Genomic DNA, 19,033 nt, shown 5'->3' on the forward strand with positions numbered 1-19,033 from the left:
CCTCAACTTCTCAAGCATTCCAATTCCAAATCCTTTAAAGTTACAAACCAAAAGGAGAATACAATGCAAAATGAATTAAAGTTAGGGTAAACTGCTGAATTGCCTCTTGAACTTGTACATAACTATCAATTTACCCCATGACCTTTTTTTTTAGCGAATTAAGGGCTCGAATTAAATTTTATTATCAATGTTCCCCTGCCGTCTAAATCATCAACATTTCATCCAATTTGCCGTTAAATATAAGGGCAAATTGGTCATTTCATATGTTAAAAATAATTAAAAATTGTAAAATAAAATAGTATGACATATAAAATTGAAAAAAAAATCATTTTAATAAACAGAGGGGTGGGAACCACCCACCCTTTCTTCTCTCTCTCTCTCTATACGACTATTACCTCTGTCTCTCTACAACCAAACCCTTTCTTCCCTCTCTCCCTATGATTCCCTCTCTCTGTGACTCTGCCCCTCTCTCTCTCTCTCTGCCCTTTCTATCGATCTCTCTACCCTCTCTCTCTCTCTCTCTCTCTCTCTCTCTCTCTCTCTCTATGCGACCAAACCCATCAGCCCCCACCCTCCAAATAGCCCCATTTTATTCAGATCTTGAATCCATTGATGAGTTGTGTGATTTAGGGTTGAGATTTTAGGTGAAGGAACAATGAACTTGTGAGGTGAAGAGGTCTGGACCTCTAAGGCTATGGGGAAAAAATCATAGGGGAAAGGGCGCGAATGGGTTAGGGTTTGTGGGTAGGGATAGGGTTTTCTTTTATGCAAATCCCTCATTCTTCCATGGCTGAATTTAATGAGGTTTGCCATTTTTTGATTTTGTGCTTTTTTTTCTCTACTCTATGTTCAATGTTTCTGATTGGCACAAAGCCACTGGTGTGGGTTCTGGGAATTATGGGTTCGTGTGGTGGGGGGTTTGTCTGTGGGTTCTTGGTTGTTTTGGGGTGGGTCTGTGATGGGGGATGGGGGTGGGTCTGTGGGTTCTGGGTTCGTTGAGGGGTGGTAGTCATGGGGGAATCGGGTTGGGATGGGAAAGGGTGAATAGTCTCAGGGTAAAAAAAAATTGAAGGGAAGTGGGGGGATTGGTCTGGAGTGAAGGGTTGGTGGTCATGGGGGAATGGGGTGGAGAAGAAGACCACAAGGAGGGGCGACTGTGATCTGTCTGTGATTGAGGAATAGGAGGAGGCTCATGAGATTACAAACAAGCTAACAGCAGCAAAGCAACTATTGTTTTGTGAATTGAGAGTTGCTTTTTGTCCCAGACTCAGATCTGGTTTTGATTCTTGCTTTGGGTGTCAGCAAAATTTCTCTGTAAACACTTTCCCTCCTCTTTTGTTTGACTTCAAAATCCAAAGAAGCCAAAGAAAATCGAGAATCTACACTGTCAAGTTCTCCAAGCACCGACCCATTTAGTGTACCCACTGCAGCATCCTTGACATTCATGCTCAAATCATTTCTGTTCCATTGAAAACCAGAACCACTTTAAAGTTTCAAACTTTCTCAAACAACATAAAATTTTCAACAAACAAAACTTGCGTTTTTGTGATTGAATGCTACAAATAAGAAATTGAAACATGGGTTCTAGCAATATCGGCACAAGGCACATAATCCAGAACCAAATTTGATCATTAGGGCCAAATGACTTGACAGATTTATTTTTTTCATTTTTGTTTTTTTTCTTTAATTTTTTCAAAAAAAAAAATATTTTTTTAATGATCTAATAGATTATTGGATGACATGTTGATTTAGACGGTAGGGGGGAATTGATAATAAAATTTAATTTGAGCCCTTAATTCGCCAAAAAAAAAAAGTCAAGGGGTAAATTGATTATTAGGTACAAGTTCAGGGGGTATTTCAGCAGTATACCCTTAAAGTTACAACCCAAAGGAAAAATCAAATGCAATTTTTTTATTTAAAATATAGTCACAGTTTGCGGTAACCGCAAGTTTTGAAAATCAAATACCGTAACCGCAACCACAAATGCGGTTTGGTTCTTCATACCGCAAATGCGGTTCGGTTTCCCGCGATTGCGGTTCCATTGTGGTAAATTGTCGGTTGATTTTTGCGGTTTTTCGGTCTAAAATACCACCCCTACTTAGTACCACATAGAGTTCCTATAAGATTTAAATTTGAGTTATTTATACTAACACCTCATGAGGTTTTCGTCTTCTTCACAAAACTCCTTGAGGTTTTAGAAATTACAAGAACACCCCCTGAGATTTTAAATTGTTTTCATAAAACTCATTTTCATTGATTTTTCATCCAAACATTGATGATTTTATACCAAAAAATTCTCCTAATGACAAAGTTGGCCTTTGAGATTAGATTGCATATACTTTATTGAGGTAAATTTTGTCATTTGCATAAGTTTTTTTTCAACGAAATTATTAAGTTTTGGACAAACCATCACCGAAAAAGGGTTGTGAAAACAAATTGAAACCTCAAGGGGTGTTCGTGTAACTTTTGAGACCTGATGGGGTTTTGTGAAAACACAAGAAACCTCAGGGGGTGTTAGTGTAAGTAACTCTTCCAAATTTTCATTGTCTTCATCATCTCGATATTATTGATATAATCGATATTATAGCGATATTTGGACCAAATATTATTGACGTGTGAGAGAAATTATTGACGTTGATATTATCGATATTTATACGATATATGTATGAATACGTTCCAAAATATCCTTAACTCGAAAAAACGTGATATTATCAATATTTTAGATTATTCTCACAACCTTTTACGAAATGGCTTTTGCGTTGGCAAACAGATATTTTCGTATCAATTTATTTTGTTGCCCGAGGTTTTCTTTGGTTTATAGATATTTGACAGATCATGCATTGCTTTTTGTCTATTAGGTTGAAGCAGCACTTGGAAAGTGGGAACATAAATCCAATGTGAAATTAACTTTATATATATGGAGAATTTTTAAACCAATAATGAACACAAACTTGTCAAAGTTTGGATAGTCCTTACCTATTGTCTTATCTAAAGGGTTGGTAATCTGGTCACTCAGTGCAAAGGGATATTTCCTTTTTCTTTCGTCATTGTCGTAAATTATAATCAACTCCAAAATGAGAAAATTCCAACAACAAACCCCAAAATGATAAGGTAAGGTCCAAAATACCCTAATCTAAAGCCTACACTTTAAAATGTCAAAATCAACACCTCAAATCTCACAACAATGTTAGAAATTTACATTTTTGTACCACATTTGTTTTTATCAACCGACGAAACCCCAAGCTCAATAAACAAAAAAACATTCTTAGCATCCAAATGAAAAAATAAATAAATAAATAACGTTAAAAAAAGGGAACATTTATTTGCCAGACCTTAATATCACAATCCAAACTACCACTGTAAACAAGAAAAGAATCACCAGAATCATCAGAATCCTCAATTCTATTGTTACAAGCTGCAGTCAAACACTTAACGGGCTTCCTGTGACCTTCCAACACAGCCAAACAAGAATAGCCGATGCTCCTATTATGATCATCATCAACTAGCCTTCCTGATCTCCTCCAAACCCTAACACTACAATCCGCCGACCCACTAAACACCAAATCCGCCACCACAGCCAAGCACAATATGGCCTTGTTGTGTCCCCTCAGCGCACCCACCACCACCATGCCACCGCCTTCAACACCACGATCACGATCACGATCTCTTTCCCACACTAAAATTGACCGATCGCACGCACCGGAGTAGAGTACAGAGCCATCGGAGCTAAAAGCCAAAGCATTCACAGCCGACTTGTGCCTCTCCAGCGTAGCATCAAGCACGACCGACTTATTAACTTTCTTCCACACCTTTATTTTCCTGTCTGCAGAGCCGGTGTAGACGAACTCCCCGTCACGTGACGACGCTATAGCGTTGATGGCGTCGTCGTGGGCGTTGCTCACCGACTCCAAGCATCTGAAATCCGACGTCCGCCAGATTTTGAACGTGCGGTCCCACGAGGCGGAGTAGAGAAACGACCCTTCGTTGGATATGGCTAGGGCGGAGACTGTGTCGACATGGTGCACCCAGGTGCACTTCTTGTGTCGCCGGATTTGGACATAGTCCTTGGGGGAGAAGAATCGCGGGACCCGGTCTTTTAGGGTGGGGAGGGTGGCGAGGCATTTGAAGTGTTTTTGATGATCGTGTGGGTTTGTGATGAGATTGATGTCGATTTTCCAGACTCGGATTTTGTGGTCTTGGTGAGCGCTGAATAGTAGCTCCCCAACGACCGCTAGAGACTTAACGGTGCTGCTGGTGGCGGCTACCACCTTGTTGGGTGATGAAGGGTGTAATCGGCTCCATGCTATGATCTGACCGTTGGATAAGCCGCTGTATAGGAAGTTTCCGGAGAGGGCTAGGGAGCATACGTAGGAGGAGGAGGAGGAGGTTTGGGTTTTGAGGGTGGCTATGCAGAGGTGGTGGGTGGTTGGGGCTTCTAGAACGAATTGAAGTTGGTTGGAGATTGAGGTAGTGAGAGAAGGGACAGATGGTAAACTTGGTTGGGAAGATAGAGAGGAGGAGGAAGAGGTTGATGCTTCTGATTGGAGGAGGTGATTGGAAATAATGGAGTGATCTTCATGAGATTCTTCTGTGCTTGTGTGACATGGCAAGGGACATGGAACAAGTCCCATTAAAGAAAGCTTTGGTTTAAAAAAAGAAAGATAAAAACGCAACTATATCTTCTGTATGGTTTGTTAGAAGGAGTTTATATGAAGTTTGAAAAAGGTGGCCGCGATGACCAGCTGGAACATTCATTTTCTAACTTTTCTTGACAATAAACTAATGGCGATCAGATAAAGAGAAGGCCAGATTCTTCCACCAAAACCAGCTGCAGACTCTAGTACTGCTGCTGGTGTAGGATGCAAGTTAAATATATTAGCCTCTCGACCTTTTCTTTTCAAATGGCATGGCTTGGTTGGTTAGCTCTTGGGTTGGCAAAAGAGATATTGGTATCAATTGGCCTAATAATTAGTTAAAAGCTTTTGTGGATTTGCCATTTGAAGGATAATGCTTTTCCACTTTCTGCCTTTGTTGCTCTACAAATATCTCTTGAGAGTAGAAAAGTATGGGCCCTTAGGTCATTTTGCCGATGTGTATAATTAGGTTAGAGCAATTCATGATGCTATAGCTAACCACCGCTCTTGATGCAGTGCTTGAATCTTTACTTTTTTGGATCAGAATTTTGAATTTAATTAATCATATAACTGACTTAAAAAAAGGGTTGGAAATATATAATCTGGGTTGGCATGGGTCCAGTTCTCTGCGAGGGATTTTCCGCTTTCAGATTGTGGAATGATAAAGATCTTTATCATTCACATTGCTTTTTGTAAAGACTAGCCACTAGTTTTTCCGCACTCGCTATTAGCCAGCAAAGTTTGGCATGGCGGACCAAATGCAAGGGACTATATAAAAAGTTGGTCAAAACATTGGACCATAATTGTGGTGAGTAAAAATTGGACCAAGAAAGGACTGAAATTATAGGAAGGTTCCATTCACTTGCGAAGATGCCAACCCTTGTCCTCTTTCATACTGAGAATTAATGCAATGGTTCATACTTTTTTTTTTTATAATCTTTTTCGACTGATTAATGGTATATATATATACATTTTTTTCACGTGTTATTCAATTAAGTAATTAATAACTCTTGCGTATGATTCAGTTAAGGTTTCATCTTCATGGTTCAACATTTATACGTACTCATCAGAATTTGCCCTTGACCTAGAAGCATCGTTCAACATTTTTCATTCAATAGGCTTATACTAATAGCAAGAGACTTGTAGTTCGAGTAATTAAAAACACCATCCGTTCCGTGTGTTTGACGCTTGTAATCAATAAGCATTGACTAGTAATTGGGCTTGTCAATCAAAGATGAACCAGTATAACAAAACGGGTGGCCCATTTTCACTTCCACAACAAGATTATAAGCCGGAATTGGGCTTCTGAATGTATCCCAACCAGAACAGAGAATGAATGGTAGCAAATTTAAACTTGTTTTTGTTGAAGTCAGACCAATTATTGCATCAACCTGCAGATATTTTAGACTTTGGTTGAAGCTAATAAAATGTGTGTATTTTAAAATTTAATAAATAAAAATGTATATATATGTACAAAGTGGCGTCCTAACTGTATTTAACTGTATCTGAATACCAAAAATAAAAATAAGACCCTACTGGCAGAATCATACAAGTAAGTAAGTAACTGTAAGATACGGCCTGTCAGTAGAGTGCCAAATCCCCAATAATTACCCCAAAAAATTATAAATAATAAAACAATATAAGCTAATCTAACTTTAATCAATAAAACCAAAAAATATGACAAAAAACTAAAACGACAATAACAAAAATCCAACGGCCAGCAAGGCACTGAGGCCCCACAACCTTGGAGCGGAAGTGAGGTGGTCCCCAGCAGCGGACGTTTCCCGTGCTTGAGTGGACGGCGTAGACGAACCACTCGGACCGTCGTAACTGGGATTGGCGCCGTACAGCGACTGAATCCCCAAAACGTCGTCGCTCGCCAGTTCCACTTTCTTCGTCCGCGACGAGATCGTCGGGAACATAATCGCCTCCTCAACCGACGAGTGGCCCAACCCCAGCAGATGCCCAATCTCGTGAACCGCCACCGACTCCAGGTCGACCGCTGACGTCACGGACGACGTGCTAATGTCACCCGTGATCACCCAGTTCTCGTCAGCGTCCAAGTGGAACCTCCCGCTCGGCGGCGAGAACGCGTGCGCCAGCGTCCCCAAAACCCCATCGAACGGCTCTCCGTCCCCGTGATCGCCTCTGAAGAACCCAATCTTGATATCCGCCGTGTAGAACGACGTCGTCTCGGAGAAATTCAACGGCGTCGCCGCCGACCACCGCTGGAAAGCCCGTAAAAACACTGCCTTGGTCTCGTCGGAAAGATTGTTCTCCGGCGAGAATGCGTAGGTCAAGTCGAGCCGGCTCGGCGGCCAGACCGGCGTCCCCGGGAAAGTAGAGTAGTGAGCAACCGTGTGGAGATTGGAGGTGTTAGACGACGTCGGTTTGCCGGAATTCATGGTCGTGGTGCCATTGACTATATCGGGATTGCCGCATCGAGGCTTGACGAGGTGCTGGATGGTGGGCTGGTCTAGCTCGCCGGTGATGTTGAGATTGAAGTTCTTCTGGTAGGTTCTGAGAGCTGATTGGAGGTCGTCGTCGAAGTCGTCGGTGAAATTGGAGGGCAAATTGGGAATGTAACCGAAGTAATTGAAGTATTTCTTGAGCTTGGCGAGGCCTTCGACTTTATCGCCGGCGTGGCAGTCACCGAACTTCTGGAAAGCGTCCCAGGCGGCGGAGACCGAAGCGGTGACGTTGGGGACGAGCGATGGAGGGATGGGTGAGATGTTGGGGAAGAAGCGGGCTGAGGTGTGTGTAAGTGAGAATGAGAGACAGAGAGCAATGGCAAAGGGAAAAAGGTGAAACGGCAGCCTCATGGTCGTTTTAGTTAATTTGGTTTTTGCTGTGGAGTTTGGAAGGAGACTGAATGGTTTTATTTTAAGGGGGAAAGTGGAGATGAAAACAAGAAAGGTTTGGAGCCGGCAAACACTAGTGCATCAGAGGAATTAGTCTTTGGCATTGGAGGTCTTTGTCAATTTTATTAATGAATTTGAATTTGCGTGTTTGATTTTGTTTTTACAAAAACCTGTTATTTAGGTGGGTTTGATTTGAACTGAAAGTTTGTATGCTTTGAATTTTGATGCGTGTGTGGTGTGGTTTTCACAAATAATGCAAGAAGATGTAGAGAGATAGCAGAAGTTTCTTTCTAGTTTCTTTCTTCTTCTAGTTGTATTGTATGTCTATGATGACCAAATAGACAGAAGAAAGAAACAAATGGAAGATGTTTTGACTTTTCTTTTAGGATGATTCATATATGCAGCACCAAGGAGAGATGCGGTCAAATTTGGGGGTTGAACTGCATTGCATGTTTCTGAGCCCAGTTATAAGCGTCCACGTGGAACAAAATAACTGCTTATAAATCTTATCTCTCGTTGACCCTAACCCCCCCGATTGTCTTGTAACGGGATCTCTAGCCAATAACACTGATACATGGAAAAGTTATCTCATTATTATTGTGTTATTGGTTGGAGATAGTAAAAAGTGTTATTCTTGTTATATGAGAGTTTCTCTCCCATAGTAGATTACTTACTGTTAGTATGAAAATTGTGTTGTCATTTCCTAGATTCTAGCATATGTTGAGAATTAGTGTGTGAATATTGTTTACTGGAAGTTTTGGCGCAACATATTCAATCTCGGATTTTCAAAGTATGACTTGATCGATACGAGGAACTTAATTTCAGGTAAATCATGATATAATCATGCATTCATTATAGGATTCCTAGTTGGAGCTATTTTCAATTAAGAATTTTTATATTAACCCTTTTTTTTAAAATAGGATTAGATTTTATCTCTTGAGATTACTTTCCTAGTTGGACTCTATTTTGTTTTGAGTTAAAATATTATTTTTTCATTATCTTTGACTTGGAGAGTATGGTTCTTTTAATACCCAAACTGGTTTCATTGAGTAATATTGTGGGCTTGTATAATATGATAGAATTGGAAGGTAATCTTGAACAGGGAATAAGATGACGAAATAGAATAGGACTTTGATTCAATTAAATCTGATTAGGCACGTTTGTGATACCTTGGTTTTATGAATTGTCTCTTGCAAGATAACAACATGATTGTATAAAGCCAAGGCGTGCATCAAACACTTTAATAATTCATATTGCATTCATATGCATGTCGGTGACTCATACGATTGAGGGCACCAAGACCATGGTGGCGGTTTTCCTCCAGCGAGCTTGAAGTAATCGTAACCAGTATTGCGTTCAACATAAGGAGTATCGAAGATCATCACATGACAGAAATTGAGTTACGAAGAAGTTGGTAAACATTATCTAGAATATGTCTAGGATAAGTGTGTGAGTACTTCTTGTAATCATCGTTCTATAGTGGATTTGTGCAAGGGCGGAACCAGAAATTTTTCAATGGGTGGGCTAGCTAAAGTTATTAGCTTAAAATCTAAGGACCAAGTTTTGTTTGGGTACTTACTGTTTCTCTAGTTTTTCTAGAAATAAAAGTATACATTGGGATAAAATAGTAAAAGGTTGAGAGTTAAAATCATGAGTGTTTATTAAGAGATTATGTTTCCTAATTGAGCAAACAAATTAAATATAAGATGATTATAGGCCTACAAAATTGAGTGGACAATAAGTTACAAGGCTACATATGAGTGGACTACTAAGTTTTTATGAGATGAATAACATTAAAATACATGTAATATATTTTAATTTTATAAAAAGGCTACCTAGGCTAAAGCCCATGGTAGCCCTCTACCTAGTTCCGCCCCTGGATTTGTGTTGGATTGAGGAGTCCCGTGGATTTTCCCCAGAGGTGGGGTTTTACCATGTAAAATAATTCTCTGTGTGTTCTTTTATTTTATACATAGCACGTTTCAGGATTGATAATATCAATCCTGCTACCGAAGTTCATTTTTTGTTTATTGATTATAATCTTAAATTGGCCTTTTCGACCCCCTCTAGACATTTTTAGTCATCCTATAGGTAATTTCACTTACTTTGTGATGTGCATCTTATATATTTACGTATTTGGTGTATTTGTATATGTTGAGTTTGTGTAAGGCCAATAATTGTCAATTGACTTGGCAACACATAACATAAGGGCACCAAGGTGTATCTTAGGACTTGTCCTACGTATTATTATACTCAAATACATGTTCCTTTTGCTATTCTATACAGGCAAAGGGATTCCGTTCTAGTGCGGTTGAATAGTATATCAAATTATTAATAACATCAATAATAATCAAATTATTAGGATGCCAAAATCTTAAATTTTATTGCAAATGACTTTATCATTTGAAATTGAGGATTTTTCCATCAGCATTTTCTTCTTCACAAACCTGGTTCTTAATACCATGTTAACATAAGAATTCTTCCTCGCAAACTTTATATGTATATATATATAGAGAGCTTCAGTTAAGGGATTCTTTAAATAAATTTATTTGATAATATCCTTGTAGGGCTCACTCTGTATTGTATTTCACTAATTCAATCTATCTCTTTTGTAGATATTCATTCAAATATCGTCTTTAAAAAAAATCACTTGAATCCGATATCATTTGACTACTCAATTGAATTATTGAAATTTTAGTACTTTCTTGAAGCACCATATTTACTAATTTTGTAGGACACAATTGGATGTCGAAACGATTTCCGATTTGTCTAATTTTTTGAGAGGATAATCTATGAATGTAGACTTAAAAAAATAGATCGTTTGGATCGTTGAAAAAAAAAATCATAAGGAACCTTAAAGGGTGTCCCTCAAATAAAATTATTTGAGGGATCCCTCAATAAAAGGGGACTATATATATATAAGGATGCAAGTTAGATATATTATAACCAAGGATTAAAATATCGATAATATTGACAAAATATCGAGGATATTATCGTTTTTTTGGGTCTATGATATTTTGGAACACATCCATACACATATCGTATAAGTATCGATAATATTGGAAAATATCGATGTTAATAATTTATCTCACACTTCAACAACATTTGGCCAAAATATCGATAATATCGAGATGACGAAGACATTGAAAAATTTGAAGAGTTATTTACACTAACACCCCCTGAGGTTTCTTGTGTTTTCACAAAACCTCCTCAAGTCTCAAAAATTACACAAACACCCCCTTAGGTTTCAGTTTGTTTTCACAAAACCTATTTTCATTGATTGTTTGTCCAAAAATTGATGATTTCATTGAAAAAAAAATTTATGCAAATGACAAAATTAACCTCAATGAAGTACTCAAAGGCCAACTTTGTCATTTGGAGAATTTTTTGTAAAAAACATCAATCTTTGGATGAAAAATCAATGAAAAGGAGTTTTTTGAAAACAATTTAAAACCTCATGGGGTGGTCATGTAATTTCTAAAACCTCAAGGAGTTTTGTGAAAAAGCCAAAAACCTCAGGGAGTGTTAGTGTAAATAACTCAAATTTGAACCTTATAGGAACTCCATGTGGTACTAAGTCATTTATGTATCTTGACATGCAATGTATAAAGTGTAAAATGTTGTACTAAATCATTATACATAAATGATTATGGTATGTTTAATCTTCTTTCATTAATTAGTACATCGTTTCTACACTCGCAGTGTTTGTTAACTCGCTATATAATTAACTTAAATCAGTTAAACTCATCATGCATTACATTTCCTTCCAATTTTTTTTTATGATAAAGTAATGGATAATAGACTAAATAAACATCCTCCAAAGTTTCATGAAAAATTTCCAATTTTTTCTTACAATTTCCTTGATTTTTATTCAATTTTTATCAATATCGACAATTTTCCAATATTTCCATTGAAGTTTTCGTATTTTTAAACCACTAATATTTCCAAAACCATCAATATTTTAGACCTTCAAGCATATGTAAAGTGGCTATTTGTATTTTGGTTAGTTGAACTACATGTATAACTGGGGCCATTGCCATTGGGTGTTGTATATCCTTATTCAATGTCAGTCGTATCACCGTATTAGAAGGAGTGCTGCTATTTCCACTCACTTGTCCTATTTCCCCACCTACCTTATCTTCCCACCCACCATGTAAATTTGAAAAAACACAATCCTATCTTTCCACCCACCATTATTCATAAAATACCCTTTATAAACCATCTTATGTGGCATGCCAACTCATCTAATACAGCTATTTCTTTTTTTCTTTTTTTTATAATTACTATATCCAAATTAAAGCAATAATTACCAAAAAAGTCTTTCCATCTGCCTCTTTCTTCTTCTCCCCCACCCTCTTCCCACAAAATTTCCATTATCGCCAGATTTCTCATCGGCGCCGCTAAACCTATCTCGCTCACTCATTCTCCCATGATAGTTCCCTCTCTTCACCATGGCAATTGTATCGGATTTCTCACTGCCGTTGCATCATTATTAATGCCTCTCTCGACTTTTATATTTTCTAGATCTATATATGAAGATAATTGGTTTAGATGATTACATTGTTCTGGGTGTTTGGGATACAATAACTAATAATTGTAAAACCTATCATGAACCGATTTGTTTGAAGACTTCAACTAGGAAAGTTATTGAGATATTTGTTGTGGCGATGAAAGAAAAGATTTTTTTTTCTTCATATTTGTAGGAAGAGTTTAGTTGAATTTTTTAGATGGTCTCAAGAGGATATAAGGTTCTATAGGATTAGCCCTTTGAATTATCCAGCAGTACTTGAATTGATGTAGAGAGAGAATGATGACTGTATTGATGTGATTTGCGGCACCAGTGAGAATAGCATATATAATGGAATCTCCAAGGAGAACAGGATGATGAGGGGAGGAGGAGGAAGATGGAGGGTTCAGGGTTCAGGATTAGAAGTCGGACATAGAAAAAAAAATATGGGTAATTGTTTGTGATTAAGAGATAATAAAAAAAATTAAAATACCCTACCCTTTAATTATTTCTAAAATATCCTTTTTTTTCTTAAGTCCTTAGAAGTCATTTTACAAAAGGATAAATTTGTCTTTAAAATTTTAAAAATAAGGTGGGTGGGAAAATAGGACAGGTGGGTGGAAATAGCAGCACTCTATCAGAAGCCATGCTACATCCAAGTTGAATAAGTCAAGCTAGACCACATAATTAAGGAAACAAGGTAACATATCCAAATAATCTCTAATCTAATTGGATTAGCACCAGTTTAATTAAAGAAACATAATGAAAATATTTGGTTATAGAATCAGATTAAGTGCAACGCAGCCGCCGAACATGCATAAAATAGCATTAAGAAAACAGATAAAACAATATGAAACACTAACACGCCAAGGAATAAGATCTCTCCCATATATGTTCCACTGCCTTTGATTATGATGTGAAGAAATGTCAATAGTCTTTTGTATCATTCATGCATAAAATTCTTTTTCTACTAATGATTTACATATTATAAGAAAAACGCACGCATCATTTCTAGAATTGACATCATGCATTAGCTTAATGAGATAGTTAGCTAACCAGGTTGAAAATGGAACCTTCCACAGCCACGGCCCACATGTGACAACATCTACCAGGGTTCCTTTTAATTAATTGACAGATATTTTATTTGTCAATTCCCAGAAGGTTCAACGAGAGCTGAGTTTATTTAATCAATTGCGTGGAGAGAGAGAGAAGGTTCGTTTCTTTGGCGGCTTTCAGTCTTTGCTGCTGCAAGAAGGAACCTTAAGTTGTAATCAAGTGCGTCAATGAAACGTGTTTGCTTTTAAAAATGTCATGGAAGACCCGCGCTTTCAAAATCAGACTGCCATCATATCCATATAATAGTCATGTTAATGTTATATATATAGACCTCCGAACCCATCACAACCAAAAGCATCAAAGTTTACTTACAAAAATTAGAAACAAATCATTCATCTTCTCAATTTGCTTGAAACAATGGCATCAAGTATCTCAAATCACGAGAACTCATGGGCTGATCAGTGGGACTACACCAACCCAGATCCCTTGCCTGTTTCTGAGACCAAGAACAGCTCCGGCGCAAAGGCGAAATATGCCAAGAAAGTTGAAGAAGGGCTTGGAAAAACAAAAGAAGTGGCATCAAATGGCATGAACAAAGTGAAGTCAGGAGCTCAATCGGGTTTCCACTGGATCAAAGACAAGTACCAAAAGACAACCGGAAAGCAGTAGCTAGCTGCATGCAGCTTTGCCTCTATCATCTTATATGGAACATTTATACATATTACATATGTATATATGTATATGCTACCATCTTATCATTCTTTAATTTTTATGACTTTTTGTTGTTGTTATTGTATTTCGTATTTGTATACGGATTTGATTTGATCTGATCTGATTCATTATATTCTGGATATTGATTTGATTTTTCTGTTTCCAAAATGAGTCCATGGTTCAATAAACAAAACAGAGCTTCCTTCATGGAGATCAATACAACTTCAAAAAATTTTGAAGCAGTAAATGAGGATCAAGAGGTAGAGAATATATATGTTTTATTAATAAGATACTGAAAATTTGTGTGTATAATCACTTTTAAAAAATGTTTATATTGTATGAGGTTGTCCTTTCGATTAAATTTCTGGTTCTGCGACTTTGTTAGTAGTTACGCACGTTCTTGTTGACTTGAAAAAAGGATGTTTCATTAACCAAAAAAACAGAAATTATATGGAAACTTCCATCAGGCCATGGGTGACAACAGCCACGGTTCCTTTGACATAGTTTTTAGTTTACCCAAATAAGGTTCAACGAGATCAGTTATTTACTTATGCTGAAAGAAGGTTCTTTTCTTCCTCTGTCAAAGTTTCTGTTTTCTGTACAGCGTTAAGTATTTCACCATTAATATAAGTATCACAGATCGTGTTTAGTTTTCAAAACACAAGGAAGAACCGTGATTTGATTTCTCTCTCTCTCTCTCTCTCTCTGAAGAAAACTCTGGTTTTCTTCATATTTCATATTCGAGTGCAAAAGGGTTTTGTCAATGGGATCAAATAGGCCGTACGACACCCCACGGGGAGATCAAAGGGATGACAGCAACCAAGACCCTGCTTCTGCTTCTGAGACCAGGAAGAGCTCTGGTTCTGCTGATTGTGCCAAGGGTAACTATACTAGGAAAGTGGAAGAAGGCTTTGACAAAATTAAAGCCGCAGCATCAAATGGTGTGAATAGGGTTAAGATCGCAGCCCATTTGGGTCTCCACTGGATCAAGAGCAAGAGCAAGACAAGCCGAAAGCAGTAGCAGCATCTTATCTTTAATCTTTGTACAACATACATGCACGGCCATTGCCATTCTTTAATCTGAGTCGAAAAAGAGAAATTACCACATTTATAAATTGTTCTTTTTATGACCTTTTACATTTATTTGTAATTATAGTCGGTTAATTAATTGTGAAGGCTCGAAACCATGCTTTGATTTATTTTGCTGTTCAAAATTCGAATGGGAATTACGATTAGTTGAGGCCAACAAACCCTCTCTTTCTTGGGTCTAAACAAAAACAAAAAGCCAAAAAAAGAAGAAAAATAACAATGTTTATGGGGGTGAAATATATACTGTACAATTACAACCACTTCAAATAACAAACTTCGTAAACATAATTCCTTGTTCCATCCACAACTATATTCAATAATTTTATTAAGCTCAAGTGAAACAGATTGCTTACCCATAAGTCTTACGAATTTGCAATAGACAACTACGACTTGATAAATGATGTAATACATGCCTAAGTGGGAGGTACAAATCTAGTGGAACTTGAATTTAGCATCGTAGAGGTCTGTCGTAAGTAGGAGGTAGGGAGGGGCAGTGCTCATTCATGTTAGTGTATGGCTCTATGGTGTTATATTCAGGCAGTTCCATCCGATATTCACCAAGGATCTGGCAGAATGGGAGCTTTTCGTCCTTGCCATTACACCAACTTGGCAAGCGGGTTTGGTTATCCTCAAAAATCTTAAGCATGTACGCATCACGAATCTGTGACCAAATTTAATAAAGCCATGTCATATATAGTCACGGTTATGAAAGTTAAAAGATAACTACGTGAGTGCAAAATGACTTACAGTGAATTCAGTAACTTGGATAGAGTTGGAAATAGGACCAAAAATCCCAGCTTCTTTATACATTGCAAGAATAAAAGCAACACATGTTGTAGATTTGCCATCACTGTATACCCATTCATCTTGTTCTGGAATTGTAAGCAAATGATCAAAGGCTATTTCACGATTCTCAACCTCAGTTAGAATCTCGTACAGGTCCAAACCCTAAAAGCACACAGGTGAGAATTAACATCAGATTCAATATGGAGCAAGCAGATAATATACTAAAATAAAATTAGAAGATGCTTAGGGGATTTAGAATTCTAAGAGCAGACAAACGTGTTCATTCCCAAATAAACAAAACAGAACAAAATGGCATGGCTTAGGATTTTAAGTAAGTTAATTTAATAGACACCAAAACTAAATTGAAAAACCTCAAGCAAAGCATAATTACCTCCGTCCCCAGCCGCTTGTTGAGAGCTTCATTCCACATATTTGCAGCATAAGCAGGCTGCATCCTGGTCCACATAGACATGACAGAAACAACCTGAAAACAGGAGCTTCCAATTAGGATAGAAAACTTAATTGACCCAAACCAAGTATGCTCCATCTAAAAAAACATATACGTACATACATATATACATGCACATGTGGGGAGATGAAACGCAAGATGAAATTCGTGCATGCATGCCAGTGAAATAACAATATAAACTAACAACCGACACAATGATATCCTGCCTCATCTCTGTAATGTTTAATTGTACTAGGACACACAAAAGTTTAAAGCAGTAAATGCATACCAAGTGAGTATCAAGAGGAGGAGGATAGTTGTCGGCCATAGTGTCAATCCAGCTAAATATCATATTGTGATAACCATATGGCTTCCCTGACATACTCCGAGCATATTCCCATGCTGCCGTAGAATTGAATTTTGCACGCAATTCTGGATGCAAGGGAAGCAAGGCTATTTGTGGATTAGAACTATCCTTGAGTGCCAGTTCCCACCACTCATCCCATGGAACCACCGCTATAATTTCTTCACCCTGCAATATTAATACATGTAAAATGTCAAAACAATCCAACACTCAGTCAGATCAATCACAATAACTCCACAGAAAGAGAAAGTACTAACCAAAGCTGAAGAAACTTAAAAATCTATGCAACATTGTCATCTATTTAATTTTTTTCACTACACAAATGCCCATAATCTGTTTAAGTGACACTTCAAGCCCAATTCAACTATCACTTCCACTCTTTGCAAGAACCAAAACATTTAGAAAGCTTAATGTATATTCCACATAAAGTCCAAACCAATGAAATCAGTGAGTTACTTCTATTTAAAGCATGCACACAAGGTGCAATTGTTTCTCATACTACTATTTATATTTCAACCTTAATGAACTATAAAATGTCCTTAATTTGATACCTTCTCATTTTCATGTCCTGATTCGCCAACCCATAGATTGCCCATCTCGTCCTTCAAGCACACTGCTGTATGGCCAGCAAATGCTCCAGTTACCCATTTTTCCAATGTCTCGAATCCACCCCATCGACCACGGATCTTTGAAACTGCTAGAAAATCACCAGAATGAACATCTTCTGGATTTATAGTTGTCTGCCAAGGCTGAGAACGTTTTTCAAATGTTGCACCCATGTGCTTCTTCAAAAAATCAATGTTTGCACTTTGACCCCAAGCAGTGTTAGAAAACAGAGGCAAAACATCTATTAAAGAAAGCATGGTCCCCAGCATCCCTGATGGCATGAGAAACACAGAGACCCCATGCTGCTTTACCTGCTCAACAGTCATCACAGTGTCATCTCCAAGCAATTAAGGTTGTCAAGCTTAATGTTCAAACAGATTACAGATAAATGTACATACATATTCCAACTCTGCCTGCTCTTCCCACGAGTCGAATTTCAACGTATGTTCTCGAGCAGAGAAGTAGTAATCCCATGTTATCCGATAGGGTGTTGCAAAAACATACAGATCCATACAAGCCCAACTGTGTGCCTCAGAAGTCTGTAAAAGAACCAATTTGACAAAATCAACCCCAGAAACTACACAATTTACAATAATTCACTACTCGGAAGTCCAAACCAAGATTACCATGAACTAATTTCAGCTCATGTTAAAGCTGAGCATCCAATACAATTTACTCAATTGAAGACAAAACCAATCAAAATCACAGAAAAAGCATTCAATAGCTCAAACGGAGATAAAGACCGAACCTTGAGATAGAGAACGCCACCTCCCAAATTGGGTTTGTCCCGATCGCCTTCGGTGAACTCGAGCCGAGCCTGGTTACCAGAAAAGCAAGCTCCTTCCCATTCAATTGATGTATTGTCGGGAGTCACCGACCCGATAAAAGAAGGCAACAAATCCACAGCACTGTGGAAATTGTTGAGCACCGGCCACGATATCTGACGTGGCAGAACCGGAAGCACATCCTTGATCCTGAGGGGGACCTTGAGAGCGTCCCCAAATCCTAATCCTAACCCTAGAGAGCACAACAGCAGCAGTAATAGCCATGGAGTGCGAGAGAAGAGAGACATTGATGGATGGATAGGATGAGTTTTTCCTGGAGCAACTCCAATTGATCAGAAATTTGGGTTGCAGGGAGGGAAAACCCGAACCCTAAATTTTGGGGACGTGGAAACGGAGGAGTGTCAAAAATGGAGGAGGGCGAGGAGGTGACGATTATCCATGGTCGTCTCGTCTTGTTGGAAATGTTCGGATTTTGGATTATTCTTCGTCTTTCTTTGACTTTGCTTATTGCTTTGCGATTGGGTCGTTCGTACTTTTCTATGTTCAACGTCGCGGGAATGTTGGCTAGCTTCTGTCCGTTGGATAATTTTTAAGAAAACGACACCCTCTGCTTCACTGCCCCGTTTCGCATATAGAAACGCCACCCTCTCAGAACGGAGTTACGGAACGGTGCTTGAGTTTTTTTTTTTTTTTTTTGGGGTCAGACTTGAGTTTGATTGATCATTATAATTTATTTCAACTCCACATGACTAGCCCTCAATATATTGGCATAAAAACTTAAATTATTATTGAAATTATTGAAATTGATTTCATGTTTATTATGAAATTATTTTCACATAACTAATAAAAAATTATAGGTGTCCAACATTAAAATTTAAAACGTAATTTAATACCTGAAAACCAGGAATTATATTGATAAAGAAAAACATTTGATCTTGCACTCTAACATCTCTAATTTGTAGACATGTAAACAGGTCAAATTTAGATCAGATATACCTCAATCTAAATTCAAATCCATTTATAATCGAATTATCGAATTCGGACTATCGAATTGCACCTATCAATCCATATCTCTTACGCCTCGGATTCAAATTGAATCAAATCGAATTATTATCAAATTTATTTTTTGATGGACAAAAAATCAAAATTTCATTAATAGCTTTGTTCTTTTATTGTATTTATCTAC

General features: G+C 37.8%; 4 protein-coding genes across 4 annotated transcripts; 1 reads left to right on the forward strand and 3 right to left on the reverse strand.

Moving 5' to 3' along the window:
- Nucleotides 1-3,297: 3,297 nt before the first annotated feature.
- Nucleotides 3,298-4,951, reverse strand: LOC110760699 (protein JINGUBANG-like). Its single transcript, XM_021963007.2, has one exon. The coding sequence runs from the start codon at nt 4,629-4,631 to the stop codon at nt 3,303-3,305; it is 1,329 nt and encodes a 442-aa protein (XP_021818699.2). The 5' UTR covers nt 4,632-4,951; the 3' UTR covers nt 3,298-3,302.
- Nucleotides 4,952-6,042: 1,091 nt separating this feature from the next.
- Nucleotides 6,043-7,671, reverse strand: MMP (matrix metalloproteinase). Its single transcript, XM_021963336.2, has one exon. It carries the CDS (start codon nt 7,454-7,456, stop codon nt 6,323-6,325), a length of 1,134 nt encoding a protein of 377 aa, XP_021819028.2. The 5' UTR covers nt 7,457-7,671; the 3' UTR covers nt 6,043-6,322.
- Nucleotides 7,672-13,384: 5,713 nt separating this feature from the next.
- Nucleotides 13,385-13,937, forward strand: LOC110760729 (uncharacterized). The gene has a single exon (XM_021963042.2). It carries the CDS (start codon nt 13,476-13,478, stop codon nt 13,725-13,727), a length of 252 nt encoding a protein of 83 aa, XP_021818734.1. The 5' UTR covers nt 13,385-13,475; the 3' UTR covers nt 13,728-13,937.
- A 1,125-nt stretch (nt 13,938-15,062) lies between these two features.
- LOC110760802 (zinc finger MYND domain protein) lies at nt 15,063-18,482 on the reverse strand. Its single transcript, XM_021963129.2, has 7 exons — nt 17,811-18,482; nt 17,461-17,601; nt 17,008-17,373; nt 16,382-16,624; nt 16,036-16,128; nt 15,606-15,806; nt 15,063-15,519 (listed from the first exon to the last, which is right to left on the reverse strand). Exons 1-7 carry the CDS (start codon nt 18,132-18,134, stop codon nt 15,307-15,309), a joined length of 1,581 nt encoding a protein of 526 aa, XP_021818821.1. The 5' UTR covers nt 18,135-18,482; the 3' UTR covers nt 15,063-15,306.
- Nucleotides 18,483-19,033: the final 551 nt, after the last annotated feature.

This window comes from Prunus avium, chromosome 1 (assembly GCF_965620075.1).
Source record: "Prunus avium chromosome 1, drPruAviu1.hap1.1, whole genome shotgun sequence".
Lineage (NCBI taxonomy): Eukaryota > Viridiplantae > Streptophyta > Magnoliopsida > Rosales > Rosaceae > Prunus > Prunus avium.

Bases quoted from the DNA above. Each gene is read 5' to 3' on its own strand.
- LOC110760699 (XM_021963007.2), bottom strand. From the start codon at position 4,631: ATGGGACTTGTTCCATGTCCCTTGCCATGTCACACAAGCACAGAAGAA.
- MMP (XM_021963336.2), bottom strand. From the start codon at position 7,456: ATGAGGCTGCCGTTTCACCTTTTTCCCTTTGCCATTGCTCTCTGTCTC.
- LOC110760729 (XM_021963042.2), top strand. From the start codon at position 13,476: ATGGCATCAAGTATCTCAAATCACGAGAACTCATGGGCTGATCAGTGG.
- LOC110760802 (XM_021963129.2), bottom strand. From the start codon at position 18,134: ATGTCTCTCTTCTCTCGCACTCCATGGCTATTACTGCTGCTGTTGTGC. The intron at 15,807-16,035 runs GTAATTATGCTT...GTGTGCTTTTAG, and splicing joins ACAAGCGGCTGGGGACGGAG to GGTTTGGACCTGTACGAGAT. The intron at 15,520-15,605 runs GTAAGTCATTTT...ATTTGGTCACAG, and splicing joins TCCAAGTTACTGAATTCACT to ATTCGTGATGCGTACATGCT.